This window comes from Equus quagga, chromosome 15, assembly GCF_021613505.1.
Source record: "Equus quagga isolate Etosha38 chromosome 15, UCLA_HA_Equagga_1.0, whole genome shotgun sequence".
Classification (NCBI taxonomy): domain Eukaryota; kingdom Metazoa; phylum Chordata; class Mammalia; order Perissodactyla; family Equidae; genus Equus; species Equus quagga.
Window position 1 is genome coordinate 28091120 of NC_060281.1, and position 14222 is coordinate 28105341.

Consider the following 14222-nt stretch of genomic DNA (forward strand, 5'->3'; position numbering starts at 1 on the left):
CTCAACCTAATTTTTTGGGTTTAGCACGGACTTTACTCAGATCTATTGAATTAGTTGCCTTGTCTCTGTCATTTTACCCTGTTCTCTTGCTGAAATATTTTGTTTACCTCCCTGCTCCCAGTGGAGACAGAGTGGAGCTCAAATTCTATCTCCCCCAGGAGGCCCCTCATCCCTCTAGGTTGGGATTATTAATCCCACTCTGTAGGAGATCACATGGTATTTGGATGTGGCATCTATTTTGGACTCAGAAAGAATGGGTTCAATTCTGGCTCTGCTATTTAATTGTTGGATGACTCTGGGGAACTCACTAAATACATCAGTAAAATGAGGATAATCATTACCAGGAAAATAGCGCCTATCTCTTGAAAGGATGTGTGTGAAGAACCTGGCATATGGCTGGGCAGCAATAAATGTGAATTCCTGTCTTTCCCACCTCTAAACTCTTAGAGCAGTATATTTCGGTATTATTGTTCTACTACATTTTGGAGACTTTGTTCTTTTGTACCCCCAGAGCACCTAGCATTCAGCAAATGTTTGTGGGACACGAAATTAACTGACCACAGGTGAAATAGCGTTCTTCACACAGGTGAAATAAATGAAGGCCAAGCGTGCATGTGGTAGAAATGTATAAAACTGTGAAAATAAAAGTAGACAAACTTACCAAAGCCTAGTCTAGTAGATGGGGGCCACCTCTTGGAATATAAATGATGTGGAATGAAGACAGTAAAATGGAACACTACTTTCTGTAACTGAACTAGTGGGATATAATACCTCCAAAGGGGATGACAACAGAAAAGTTAACTTTGAAAGAAAGTTAGAGAAATTCTTGGGGGATAAACTATAATTCGTGGTGGGAGGAGATGAGGATACTTTGTGTCTTCCACAACAAGGCTCTTGGTGCAGAGGGCACACACTGGTGGGCCACAGCCTGGATCTGGCCTGCAGAGATGTTTTGTTAGATATGTACTGTGTTTTAAAAAATATGTAAAGTAATTGACAACATTTAAAAATCAAGAGATTTCACATAAACGTCTGGAATTATGGCTTCTCTTAGAAAAGATCAGATCTGGCCATGCTGGGCCCCACAGGACCCATGGCAACATTGCTGGTGCCAAGTAGCTGCTGCTGCGTTCGCCAGTCCCACTGTTCCCACCCTGCTTTGATGCTCACATGTTGCCTGCTTCACACTCAGCCCGTCTTAGTGCCACTTTCAGAAACAAAGTGCTGGATTCTAGACCCAGGATCAACTCAGGATGGCAATTTTTATAATCTCAATATAATTTATAATTAGCAGGTTAATTAGGCTCTTTTAGTTGCCAGGAACAGATATATTCTAGTAATGGAAGGTTATTAAACGATTACATGGGAAAAGTGGGGGAGACTGCATCAATATTCCTACGGGTGAGGGAAGGAAAAGGGAAAATATTACTTATGTTTTAATGTACAGTTCTACCTTTTTTTAATGTAAAAGACACGAAGCACTAATTCACTTGTGATACATTGCAAAATACCCCTTCCCTTCTCTTCTATATTCCCTAACCACATTCTCGCTTCTTTATTGAATTTGAGGTCTTTAGTTCATAGGTGTTATACAGCACACTCCTGCTACCCAAAGCTTCGAGGGTAAAAATACAATATATAACTGTGGCCCGGTTACTTAACTTTTCCAAAACCTCAGTTTTACCACCTATAAAGTGGGGATAATAGTAACACCGGGATTGTTGTGGGAATTAAATAACTCATGAAAAGATGTAGTGCAATGCTTAGTGTATAGTAAGTGTCCCATAAATGTTGGTGACAATGATACATGATCATTCTGAAGGAAAACAAAGTTGCCGATACATTAAACTTGTTTGCAGCCTTACCTACCAAAGAACTATTTGTATAATCTACTTAATTTGAGTGTTCACCTATATATTTTATAACGGAGTGATATATATATATATATACTTTTTCATATTTATGAGGAAGATTTTCAGAGTTTATGCCTTTCTTATTATTCAAAAACACAGATGATCAAGAATGGTTACACTTTCTCCCAGAGATGGATCTATATCCATCCCCATTAACTTCTCCTCCTCATTCTCTTAGAAGAGCAAGACGATACAGATTTTTAAAGCTTAATGTGACCCTTAGAGATCATGTGGTCCAACCATGTCATTTTATGGACAAGGAAACTAAAACTCAGTTTCTAAGAAACTTGCCCCCACTCATACACGTAGTTAGAAAAACAGCCAGGGCTAGAACCCCAGTCTCCCGATACCCTGTGCTATGCTTTTGCGGCCCCGCCATGATGCCACAAACTGGATACTTGACAGTCATTCAGGAAATGTTTCTTGAGGCCCTGCTAAGTGTCAGGCACTATTCTGGGCCCGGGGATACAGACATGAATGAGTCAAATTCCTGCCTCTTGGACTTATGTTTTAGTGTGGAAAATAGACAATGGACAAATAGGAAAATATTGAATCAGGTGCTGGCGAGTGTTATGAAGAAAAGGGAAAGGTAAAGAGATGATGGATGCTATTTTACGTAGAGAAGGAGTTAGAAGGCACTGTATTGACCACTTAACCCTTAGTGTTTTCAGTGAAAATTGGTGGTTAATACTGATCTTTACCTCTTGATCATTTCCCTGCAACATAGCAACATAATTGAATATAAAGAAAACTAGGCTTCCTAGCAGGACACCTGGGTTCTAGTCCTGACTCTACTAAATAGCCAAGACTGTTTAAACTTCTGGGCTTTGGTTTCTCCATTTAGAAAGTGAGAATAATACATACCTTGCATTCTCCATAGGGCGGTTTTGAGCATAAAATTGTACAAGACACGAGAAAGTTTTAGAAAACTACAATGTATTATGCAAACATAAGATACCATTATAGGTATCTTATGATGTCATTATAGGTATTTCCATAAAAATGTGCCAAGGGTCTAGATATTTTTTTAATTGTTTTTGTCTGGTTTCTTTCCACTCATCCAGGAATGATGCAATCAGAAAGGAGCCTCCAGGGTTTTGGCTCTAGATATAGGCAAAATTCTTTCTCGTATGATGTTAAGCGCGATGTGTACAATGAGGAGACCTTTCATCAGGAGCACAGAAGGAAGACCGCTTCCTCTGGGAACATGGACATCAACATCACCACCTTCAGACACAACGTCCAGTGCCGGTGCGTTTGTGCGCTCATTCAGCTGCCGCCACACCGGCAGCACGTTCAAAACCCTACTTGATTCCTTTGGTGACTACTTCTGTCTTCCTCTTCTGAGTTCTTCTCACCAGAACCCTTAGCTTCCTGAGTAATTTCTCTTCAGTTTGTGTGTGTGTGTGTGTGTGGTTTGTTTTGTAACACCTTCTTGATTGTAAACTTCTTGGGCATTAAGACCTTGGCTGTCCCTCACAGCATCTGGGGATATTTAATAAATACATAGTTTGATTAACCACCATTATCAGTTTAGGAGACAACAAAACAAGCAATCAGGGTGGACAAATTAATGATAGCAAAATGAGATCCTTCTCATCTCTTATCCAGCGGTGCCCACATAGTACTCATAGTCGTCAACAGAGAAGCACCACCTCTGAAAGTCAATGTGACGACGTAGGTCCTTCAGTTCAGGGGCTCTTAACCTGTTTTTGTGCTATGAACCTTCTAGCAATCCAGCAAAGCTTATGAACCTCTTTTCAGAATTTCTTTTGACTGTTTTTATTGTGGTAAATATATATATAACATAAAATTGGCCATCTTAACTACTTTTAAGTGTACAGATCAGCAGCATTAATGACATTCACAATGTTGTGCAACCCCCACCACCATCTGTTTTCAAAACTTTTTCATCACCCCAGGCAGACATTCTGTACCCATTAAGCAATAACTTCCCGTTTTCCCCTCCCCCAGCCCCTGGTAACCTCTCTTCTACTTTCTGTCTCTACGAATTGTCTATTCTAGATATTTCATGTAAGTGGAATCACACAATATTTGCCTTTCATGTCTGGCTTATTTCACTTAGAATAATGTTTTCAGGGTTCATCCATGTTGTAGCATGGATCAGTACTTCATTTCATTTTAGGGCTGAAGAATGACATTTCATTGTATGTATATATCACATTTTGTTTATCCATTCATCTGTTGATGGACATTTGAGTTGTTTTCACTTTTTGGCTATTGTGAATAATGCTGCCATGTATATTGGCATAGGAGTAACTGTTTGAGTCCCTGTTTTCAATTCTTTTATGTATATACCTAGGAGTGGAATTGTTGGATCATACGGTAATTTTATGTTTAACTTTTTGAGGAACTGACAAACTTTTTCACAGCAGCTGCACCATTGTACATTCACATTAGCAATGTACAGGTGTTCCATTTTTTCCATAGCCTCTCCAACATTTGTTAGTTTCCTTTTTTTGTTATAGCCATCCAAGGAGGTGTGAAGTGGTATCTCATTGTGGGGTTTTTTTTTTTTTTTTTGCATTTCTCTAATAACTAAATATGATGAGCATCTTTTCATGTGCTTATTGGTCATTTGTATATCTTCTTTGGAGATATGTCTATTTATTTCCTTTGCCCTTTTTAAAATTAGGTTGTCTTTTTGTTGTTGAGTTGTAGGAGTTCTTTATATATTCTAGATATTAAACCCTTATCAGATGCATGATTGGCAAATATTTTCTTCCAATCTTTAGGTTGTCTTTTCACTCTTTTCACTCTGTTGATAGTGTCCTTTGGTGAACAACAGTTTTTTTTTTTTCCAAGGAAGATTAGCTCAGAGCTAACATCTGCTGCCAATCTGCCTCTTTTTTTTTTTTTTGCTGAGGAAGATTGGCCCTGAGCTACCATCCGTGCCCATCTTCCTCTATTTTATATGTGGGATACCTGCCACAGCATGGCTTGATAAGCAGTACATAGGTCTGCACCCAGGATCCGAACCAGGAAATCCCACCCACTGAAGTGGAGTGCATGAACTTAGCTGCGCCACTGGGCTGGCTCCCTACTGTTTTTAATTTCAATGAATTCTGACATCTATTTTTTTTTTTTTTTGCCTGTGATTTTGATGTCTTCTTTAAGATACTATTGTGAAATCCAAGATCATGAGGACTTTCCCTTATGTTTTCTTCTTTAACTCTTAAATTTAGATCCTTGATCCATTTTGATTTAATTTTTGTATATGGTATAAAGTAAGGGTCCAAATTCATTCTTGTGCATGTGGATATCCCATTTTCCCAGCACCATTTGTTGAAGAGGCTATTCTTCCCTCATTAAATGGTCTTGGCCAGAATATTTTTTAATGCATAAAATATATAGGATTATAAAAGAAACCAGTTATACTGAAATATAATTGTCAAAATATGAAAAATTCCAAAATTATGTCATTTAACACAGTGGGTCTAATAACTACCGTTATTTCAAAGTAGTGATGAATATAAATGATATTTTAAGATATCTGTAGCAATTTTAATGTAATATGAAAATGTTTGTGATTTCTAGTGGTGACAGTCAAGTTCTGCTGGTACTGCTGTGGTTTGTTGTCAATGTTCATTATTGAGAGAAATACTAAGTTTCAGTTAGGAGGTTAGTGAAAATAAAGATATGATTTTTCCTAAGTTCACATACCCCCACGAATTCTATCTACAGACCCCTTGGAGATCCACTAACCTGAGAATAAGAACCCTTTGTGACCTACAGCACACTATGAACCCTAATCACTCAAGTTGTACTCACTCACACACTGGCTTTATTAGTCTCTCTCGTCTCTTGATTTATCACCCACAATTGGCATGTTTTTGGTGACAAGTGAGGAAGGCCTGCACACAGCTCTATTGCAAACCTTCCTCTCTCTGGGGCTCTCTCTTCTCCTTTGTCCATATCCTGTCTCTTGCAAGTTGTGGTCTCGTATGTCCCTCCCCAGACTTCCATCACTACTTACATTTTCTCTGCTCCAGGATGGGTCAGAGGTCAATGTCAAAGACGCCATCTGAGGGCCACATTGGCTTTGTTTCTGACAAAAGGATAGTCTTTGCCTGACTTATACCTCATCATAAACAAGTACTACCAAAGAAGTTCAAGCTGACTCCCGTCCGCCTGACCCGTCCTTAGACACTTATGTCTGACCCGTCCTGCCTCCCCTGGGCTTTTGTAGCCGCTCTCCTTCCCTATTTCTACAACAGACAGTTACATCCACTTCTGAACTTTCACCTGAAAGGGAGCACAGCACTGTGGTTAAGAGCAAGACTCAGGAGCCAGAGTGCCTGCTTGTGAGTCCCAGTTCTGCTGCTTCCCAACTGTGTGACCTTAGGTAAGCTATCCAGCCCTACTGTGCCTCGGTTTCCTCATCTGTAAAATGGGGGTGATAATAGCACCTACCTTGTAAGGCGATTATGAGGATTTAAAGAGTACTTATAAAACACCTTGCAAATAGAAAGCACTATATAAATGGGACTTTTTTTAGTAAAAAAAGTAGTCTTTTAAGTCCATCTCTTCCTCTCTGTAGAAAACCTCATCTCTTTCCTCATTTTCTCCCTTTTAGTTAGCAAGTGCAAATGCTCCCTTTCTTGTCAAATCTCCCCTGTGCTTTCACATGGCCTCTGACACTCCTCGCTTTTAGGATGCCTTAACTAAAATCCAGATTCATGTTGAAATGCTTATCCTATTTCCCCACCAGCTTCAATTTCTATTCCTCTATATAACTCCTTCCTTGATTCCTTTAAGTGTTAGATTCTCATCATTCCGTGTCTATTTTATTTTTTGCCATGCTGAAGAGCTTTGAGGACTCTGCCTAGGGTGGCTAGTCTTCTGCCAAGTGGCACGTGGAGAGGAGGGGAGGCTGGACCAGGTGCAGGATGGCATTGTCCCAGTGCCATGCTCTGCTCTCCTCACAGACGCCAGAGTTGGAGACAGCGCGCTCTGTGCACCTGCCTAACACCCAGGGACTCTCATATAAATAGCAATGTGATTTTCCTTCCAAACCAATGGTTTTGCTTCTGGCTCCTGAGCAGAATTTAACAGCTGTCAATAGGAACCATGGCAGTAATAGAGTGGACAGAACACTGACGAGCTGGTTTCTAGGCCCCTCTCTGCCCACACTTACTACTGTGACCTTGGCGAAGTCACTTACACTTATTTGGCCTTAACTACCTTAGGGATAGTAATGCTTATAGTTGTGAGAGTCAAACATGTGTGCAATTACTTCTTTTCTGAGCATGCATTTCAGGCGTGCATACGCTGAAATTATATTTGTTGCTATAGTCAAAGCCCAATTATCCAACGACCGCTCCTACATGAAAAATCTTTATACTGTTTGCTTTCGGCCCATACTAAAATGTCCATAGCAAAAAGCGATTTAAAACCAAATTCGTTTTACTGATTGATTGATTGATTGATGTTGATTCTGCTGTTTTAGATGATCTAAAGGTTAAAGTAGGTTTTCTCAGTCTCAGCATCTTTGACATTTTGGACCATAAAATTGGGCTGTCCTATACATTGTAGGATGCTTAGTAGCATCCCTGGCTTCTGCCCACTAGAAGCCAGTCATGATAATCAAAAATGTCTCCAGACTTTGCTAAATGTTACCTCAGGAACAAAATTGCTTCTGGTTGACATCCACTGGGGTAAAGAATAATAAAGCCTTATTTTATTGCCTTTTCTTTATGTGGCTAACTCCTTAAGCACGGGGCTCCATATTCTATACTTTTTATAAATTTCTACACATTACAGGTCAAAGCCATAAAGAGTTAATATTTGGTAAAAAATTTTAGTATATGGGAATGATGTGTATGTGTTCATTGCTCCTGCCAGCCGCCAATGTCACATCTCAGAAGCTGTCCTTATCAAGGGAAGGCAACAACAGTCCATTTCTCTGCTGGAAAATTGGTAGGTTTAATTCTTTCCAAACATTCTGTAAAAACAAAAACCTGATGGGTACGCTGGACTTACAAGACTTATTTCTTGTCATATATATGGCACTGGTTCTCAAACAGGGGCGATTTTGTCCCCTAGGGACCATGTGGCAATGACTGGAGACATTTTGGGTTGTCACAACTGGGGTGCTACTGGCATCTAGTGGGTAGAAACCAGGAATGCTGCTAAACATCCTACAATGCACAGGACAGCCCCACAACAAAGAATTATCCAGTCCAATATGTCAAAATGTCAATGGTGCTGACAAGAAACTCTGCTGCACTGTGCCTTCTCTTGGCTATGTGGCCGTTGTCTTTGGAGAACCTAATCAAGTCTCTGTTCTTCTCTCTCACAGCTGCTCATGGCACAAGTTCCTAAGATGCATGATTACAATCTTTCCCTTCCTAGAGTGGATGTGTTTGTATCGATTCAAGGATTGGCTTCTTGGAGACTTACTGGCCGGTATAAGTGTTGGCCTTGTGCAAGTTCCCCAAGGTAAGGAAGATATGAAGCCTTTCACACACAGACAATACATCAGACTTTTCCACTTGCCCAGAGTAAACAATTACTTGTGTTAGATGAATAGAAGAACATGTGCATTCCTTTCACACCATTACCATTTATTCCCTTACCTGCCAGATTTTGAACTCTTCCAGGGTGGTTCCAAAAGACTCAGTTTAGTTTAGACCCCTGAATAATTTCAAGAGTATTTGCAATGCCTACTCATGGTCATTTTTTGTTTAACTAGTCATTTCATACTCATGTGGCTACAATAGACCTCACTTGGCATTGATTTTACTTAGAAAGGTGAAGGATAGAAAACACAGCATGCTAACATCACTTCACAAGCCTCACACCCAGCAGTCCAGGGGCTACTCTCTGGTCTTCCAAGTGGCAGTTCTGACATAAGACAGCAAGGTCACACAGATAGACACAGGAGTTGTCTAGGCTGTAGAAACCTCGCTTCCCAAATAGGAACCAACATCTCTTATAATTCATGTAACTGTTGCTTCCAGGGTCCCACGAGCGACACGCCCGGTTACAGGAGTCATTGTGCTCAGAGAAGCTCAAAGCTAGGGCTTCCCACTGGATAGTTACCTTTCATTCACAGTCCTCTTGCTCTAGATAGAGTTTACTATTTAGGCTCATTACTACCACAACCAATGTTGGCTGGTAACACAGCTGACATTCTACCATTGTCAGGTTTCCAGAGAAACAGAGCTAGAAAGTTAACCCAAGATCAAATTTATCCACAGAGAAAGAGAAAGGATTTTGTTAATCTTTTACTCACGGTAGTTCACAATTCCCTACGTAGTCTTTAGACACCACTATTTCTCTATTCTTCTGGGGCCAACAAGGCAGGATTGAAACTTGTGATTGTACAGGTTGTATAAAGAACGAAAGACGCCAATCAAAGGGGCAAGTGGTAGCTCAAGTCCAACCCTGGCACACGACTGTTAGTTGGAGAAAAAGCATCCCTTTTTAAAAAATTAATTCTTTATCATACAGTAAAATTGACTTTTTTCCCTTTTGGTGTACAGTTCTCTAAATTTAAGCACATGTATAGATTTGTGTAACCAACACCACAATCAAGATACATAACAGTTCCATCAGCCCCAAAACTCTCTTGTACCATCCCCACTTTTTAGTCACATTTTTCCCTAATCTTTATTCTCTGGCAACCACTGATCTGTTCTCCATCACCATAGTTCTGTCTTTTTGAGAATATCATATAAATGGACTTATACAACATGCAACTTTTGAAGGGTGGCTTCTTTAATTCAGCTTTATTTCTTTGACATGAGTGCAAATTGTTACATGCATCAGTAATTCATTCCTTTTTATTGCTGAGTAATATTCCACTGTATGGCTGTATCACAATTTATTTATCCACTCACTTGTTCATGGACATTTTGTTTCTAGTTTTTGGCTGTCACAAAGTTGCTATGAACATTCATGCACAGGTTTTTGTGTGAATGCAGTTTTCATTTCTTTAAGGTAAATCCCCAGGAATGGTATTGTTGGTCATATGGTAAGTGTATGTTTAACTTTATGAGAAATTGCCAAACTGTTTTCCAGAGTGGCCATGCCTACCATTTTACAGCCCCACCAGCAATATATGAGGGTTCTAGTTCCTCCAAACTCTTGTCAGCATTTTTTAATTAAACTTTCTATTTTGAGATAATTATAGATTCACATGCATCTGTAAGAAACTACAGAGAGATCCTTTGTATCCTTTACCCACTTTCCCCAGAGGCAACATCCTGCAAAACTGTAGCTCCATCTCACAACCAGGATATTATCATCGATACAGTGAAGATACAGAACATTTCCACCACCACAAGGATCCCTCATGTTGCCCATTTGTAGTCACCCCCGCTTGCCTCCTGCCCCATCCCCTGCTTAATGCCTGGCAATCATTAACCTGTTCTTCATTTCTATAATGTTGTCTTTTCAAGAAAGTTATTTAAATGAGTCATACAGGGATTGGCTTTTTTCACTCATCATAATTCTCTGGAGATTCATCTAGGTTGTTATGTGTGTCAATAGTTTATTCCTTTTTATTGCTGAATAGTATTCCATGGTGTGGCTGTACCACAGTTGGTTTAAACACTCACCCACAAAGGACATCTGGATTGTTTGCAGCTTTGGGCTATTATAAATATAGCTGCTATGGACATTTGTGTGTAGGTTAATGAACACAAGTCTTCATTTCTCTGGGATAAATGTTCAAGACTGCAATTGTTGGATTGTATAGTAGTTGCATGTTTAGTTTTTTTAGAAACTGCCCAGCTGTTTTCCAGGGTGGCTGTATCCTTTTACATTCCCACCAACAATCTGTGAGTGATCCAGTTGCTCTGCATCCTCACTAGCATTTGGTATTGTCACTGCTTTTTATTTGAGTTATTCTGATAGGCGTGTGGTGAAATCCCTTTGTGGCTTCAGTTTGCATTTCCCTGATGGCTAATGATGTTTAACATCGTTTCAGAGACTAACTTTCTATCTCTATATTTTAATGAAGTGGCTCTTCATGTCTTTTGCCCATGTTCTGATGGGATTGTTTGCATTTCTACTGTTGAGTTTTGAGAGTTCTTTATATATTCTAGGTACTAGTACCTTTGTCTTTTATGTTTTGCAAATATTTTCCCCCAGTCTGTATCCTGTCCTTTCATCCCCTTAACAGAGTATTCGCAGAGCAAAAGTTTTAATTTTGTGGTCTAGTTTTTAGTATCTTTCATTTTAGCCATTCTGAGAGGTACGTAGTGGTATTTCATCATGGTTTTAATTTGCCTTTCCCTAATGACTAATGAGGTTGAACATATTTTCATGTTCTTTTTTGCTATCCTCATATCCTCTTTGGTGAAGTGCCTGTTCAAGTCCTTTGCCCATTTTTTAACTGGGATTTTTCTTTTCCTATTGTTAATTTTTGAGAACTCTTTATGTATTCTAGATATAAGTCCTTTGTCAGACTTCTGATTTGCAAATATTTTCTCTCAGTCTGTAGCTCATCTTTTCATTCTCTTACAGTGTCTTTGACAGAGCAAGAGGTTTTAATTTTGCTGAAGTCCAATTTATCAGTTTTTTTCCTTTTATGGATTGTGCTTTCCTTACCACATATAAGGACTCTTCATCTAACCGTAGGTCATAAAGATTTTCTCCTATGTTTTCTTCTGAAAGTCTTACATGTTTCACACTTAGATCTATGATCCCTTTTGAGTTAATCTTTATGTAAGATATGAAGTTTGGGTAAAGATTTATTTTTTGTTACATTTTCAACATCATTTTTAAAGAAGACTACCCTCCATTTAATTGTTTTTTCACTTTTGTCAAAAGTGAAATAGCCGTATTTTTGTGGGTCTGTTTCTGGATTCTCTCTATTCTGTCCCATTGATGTATGTGTCTATCCTTTTGCCAATCTCATGTCTCAATTACTGTATCTTTATAATGAGTCAAAATTGGGTACTGTGATTCCTCCAACTTAGTTCTTTTTCAAAATTGTTTTAGCTATTCTTCCATATCAATTTTAGAATCAGCTTGTCAACATCTTCAAAAGATCCTCCTGACATTTTGATACCTTTTGCATTAAGTCCATAGATCACTTTGGGGAGAATTGATAACTTTATTATGTCGAATCTCCAATAAATGATTACAGTATGTCTCTCCATTTATTTAGGTCTTCTTTGATTTCTTTCATCAGCATTCGTAGTTTTCAGCATACAGATTCTGTACATGTTTTGTTGGATTTATACCTAAGTATTTCATTTTGGAGGAGATATTATATATGGTAATTAAAAACATTTTTGTTTTCTAATCGTTCATTGTGTATAGAAATACAATTGATTTTTGTGTGTTCACCTTGTATCTTGCATCTCACCTAATAGTTCTAAGAATCTTTTGTAGATTCCCTGGGATTTACTACATTGATAATCATGTCATCTGTGAATATGGACAGTTGTGTTTCTTTCTTTCTAATCTGAATGGTTTTTATGACTTTTTCTTGCTTATGTACTGGCTAAGACTTCCAGTACTATGTTGAATAAGAGTGGTAAGAATAGACATTCTTGGGTTGTTCCTGATCTTAGGGGGAAAGCATTCAATCTTTCACCATTAAGTATTATATTAGCTGTAGGATTTTTGTAGATGCCTTTTATTAGGCGGAGGAAGTTTCCATCTATTCTAATTTGCTGAGAATTTTTATCATGAGTGGGTATTGTATTTTGTCAAGTGCTTTTTCTGCATTTATTGATATGATCATGTGGTTTTTCTCTTTAGACTTGTTAATATGGTGGATTTCATTAACTAATTTTAAAATATTGGATTAGCCTTGCATTCCCAGAATAAAGGAGTACCTTTCAGAATTTCCATGTGGGAGCTGCAAACCAAAATCCTCCATTTGTATGAGAATATTCACTTCCAGGAAAGTATCAGACAGTCTCTAGCGTTCCTGTGGTGCTGCAATGAGAGACCTGAACTCTTGGCATTGATGCTTTAACTATGAGTCCCCTGCTGACTCCCACTCATCAAAGGTCTTTCATTTGTGGTCAAAGTTTGAGGACATCCCATTCACAAATTACCAAGTCATCAGTGTAATTTGGTACCAGAATAAGAATGGCATTAGGATGTATAAGTTTACCTAGCATCCAGCACAGTATCTAGTAAAGTAGGTACTCAAGACATTTATTGAATAATAAGGATTACATCACCATATGAATGAGTGAAGCCAAGAAACTCTTGCTAACTGACTAAAGAATTGTGTATTACTTTAAGTAGTGTACATAATGAAATAATCTGCAGTGTAAATAATTCAAAAGTTTTACTTACAATTGAACAGGCAGGACCTAATGACTTAATAATTTTCTGCAAATGAAACAAAAATACTGCATAGTGAAGACCTTATTTAAAAGGTACTAGATCTCCCTTACAGTAAAATTCCAGTTTATAAATGTAAAAGAAAATAGAAAATCACCATTAGGGAAACACCACAGTAATAACTGTTGTAGTTAAATCCACGAATAGATGTTAAAATTAGCGGGTGAAACTTTGCCAACTATGTAATGGAAATTGCATCATTTCAAAGTATCTTCCTCAAGGTACTTATTAACCACTCCACTACTGATGATGCGTGAAGAAGGACACGGCATCATCTCTGTAGTATTCTCACCAAAATGTGCAACCTTAGTACAATCATGAGGGAACCTAGGACAACCACAAATTGAGGGTCATTTGGCAAAACAACTGATCTATTAATACTCTTCCAAAGTGTCAAAGTCAAGAAAGACAAGTGAAGACTGAGGAACTGTTACAGATTGCAGGACTAAGGAGAAATAGCTAAATGGAATGTGGGACTCTGGACAGAATCTTGGAACAGAAAAAGGAAATTAGCGGGAAAGCTGATGAGATTCAAATAAAGTCTTTAGGTGATTTCCAATGTTAATATCCTGATTCTGATAATTATCCTGTGATTATGTAAAATGTTAACATTAAGGAACCAAGGGAAGGGATATACGGAAACTCTCGGTATTATTTTTGTAACTTTTCTGTAGGCCTAAAATTAGTTTAAAATTTTTTAAAAGTTCAGGCACTGGAAAGTTTGGAAACTTGGTTTCCCTCTATTTCTCCATGGACTAATCTTAACTGAGACTAGATAACTTAATTCTCAAGCTGTTCCCAAGTAATTCTCTCACTTTCCCTGAATTGGTAAGTTATTTGAAACCCTACATTTCTAAAGACTTTCTCTTCATGCTACATGTTGCTTATCAAAAGTAAATAGGGGCTATTTAACGTTAGACTGGAATTCCTGGCATTTATTAAAGCAAGAAAAAGAAATATAAGGCATAAGGA

General features: G+C 38.4%; 1 protein-coding gene across 1 annotated transcript in view; it reads left to right on the top strand.

The window, feature by feature from the left end:
* The first annotated feature begins 2979 nt into the window (after nt 1–2979).
* SLC26A8 (solute carrier family 26 member 8) overlaps nt 2980–14222 on the top strand; it is a 62224-nt gene continuing 50981 nt past the window's right edge. The window contains exons 1-2 of the mRNA XM_046639850.1: nt 2980–3164; nt 8236–8375. Of these exons, the coding sequence (XP_046495806.1) occupies nt 2980–3164; nt 8236–8375 (325 nt within the window). The remainder of the gene's footprint in view (nt 3165–8235; nt 8376–14222) is intronic.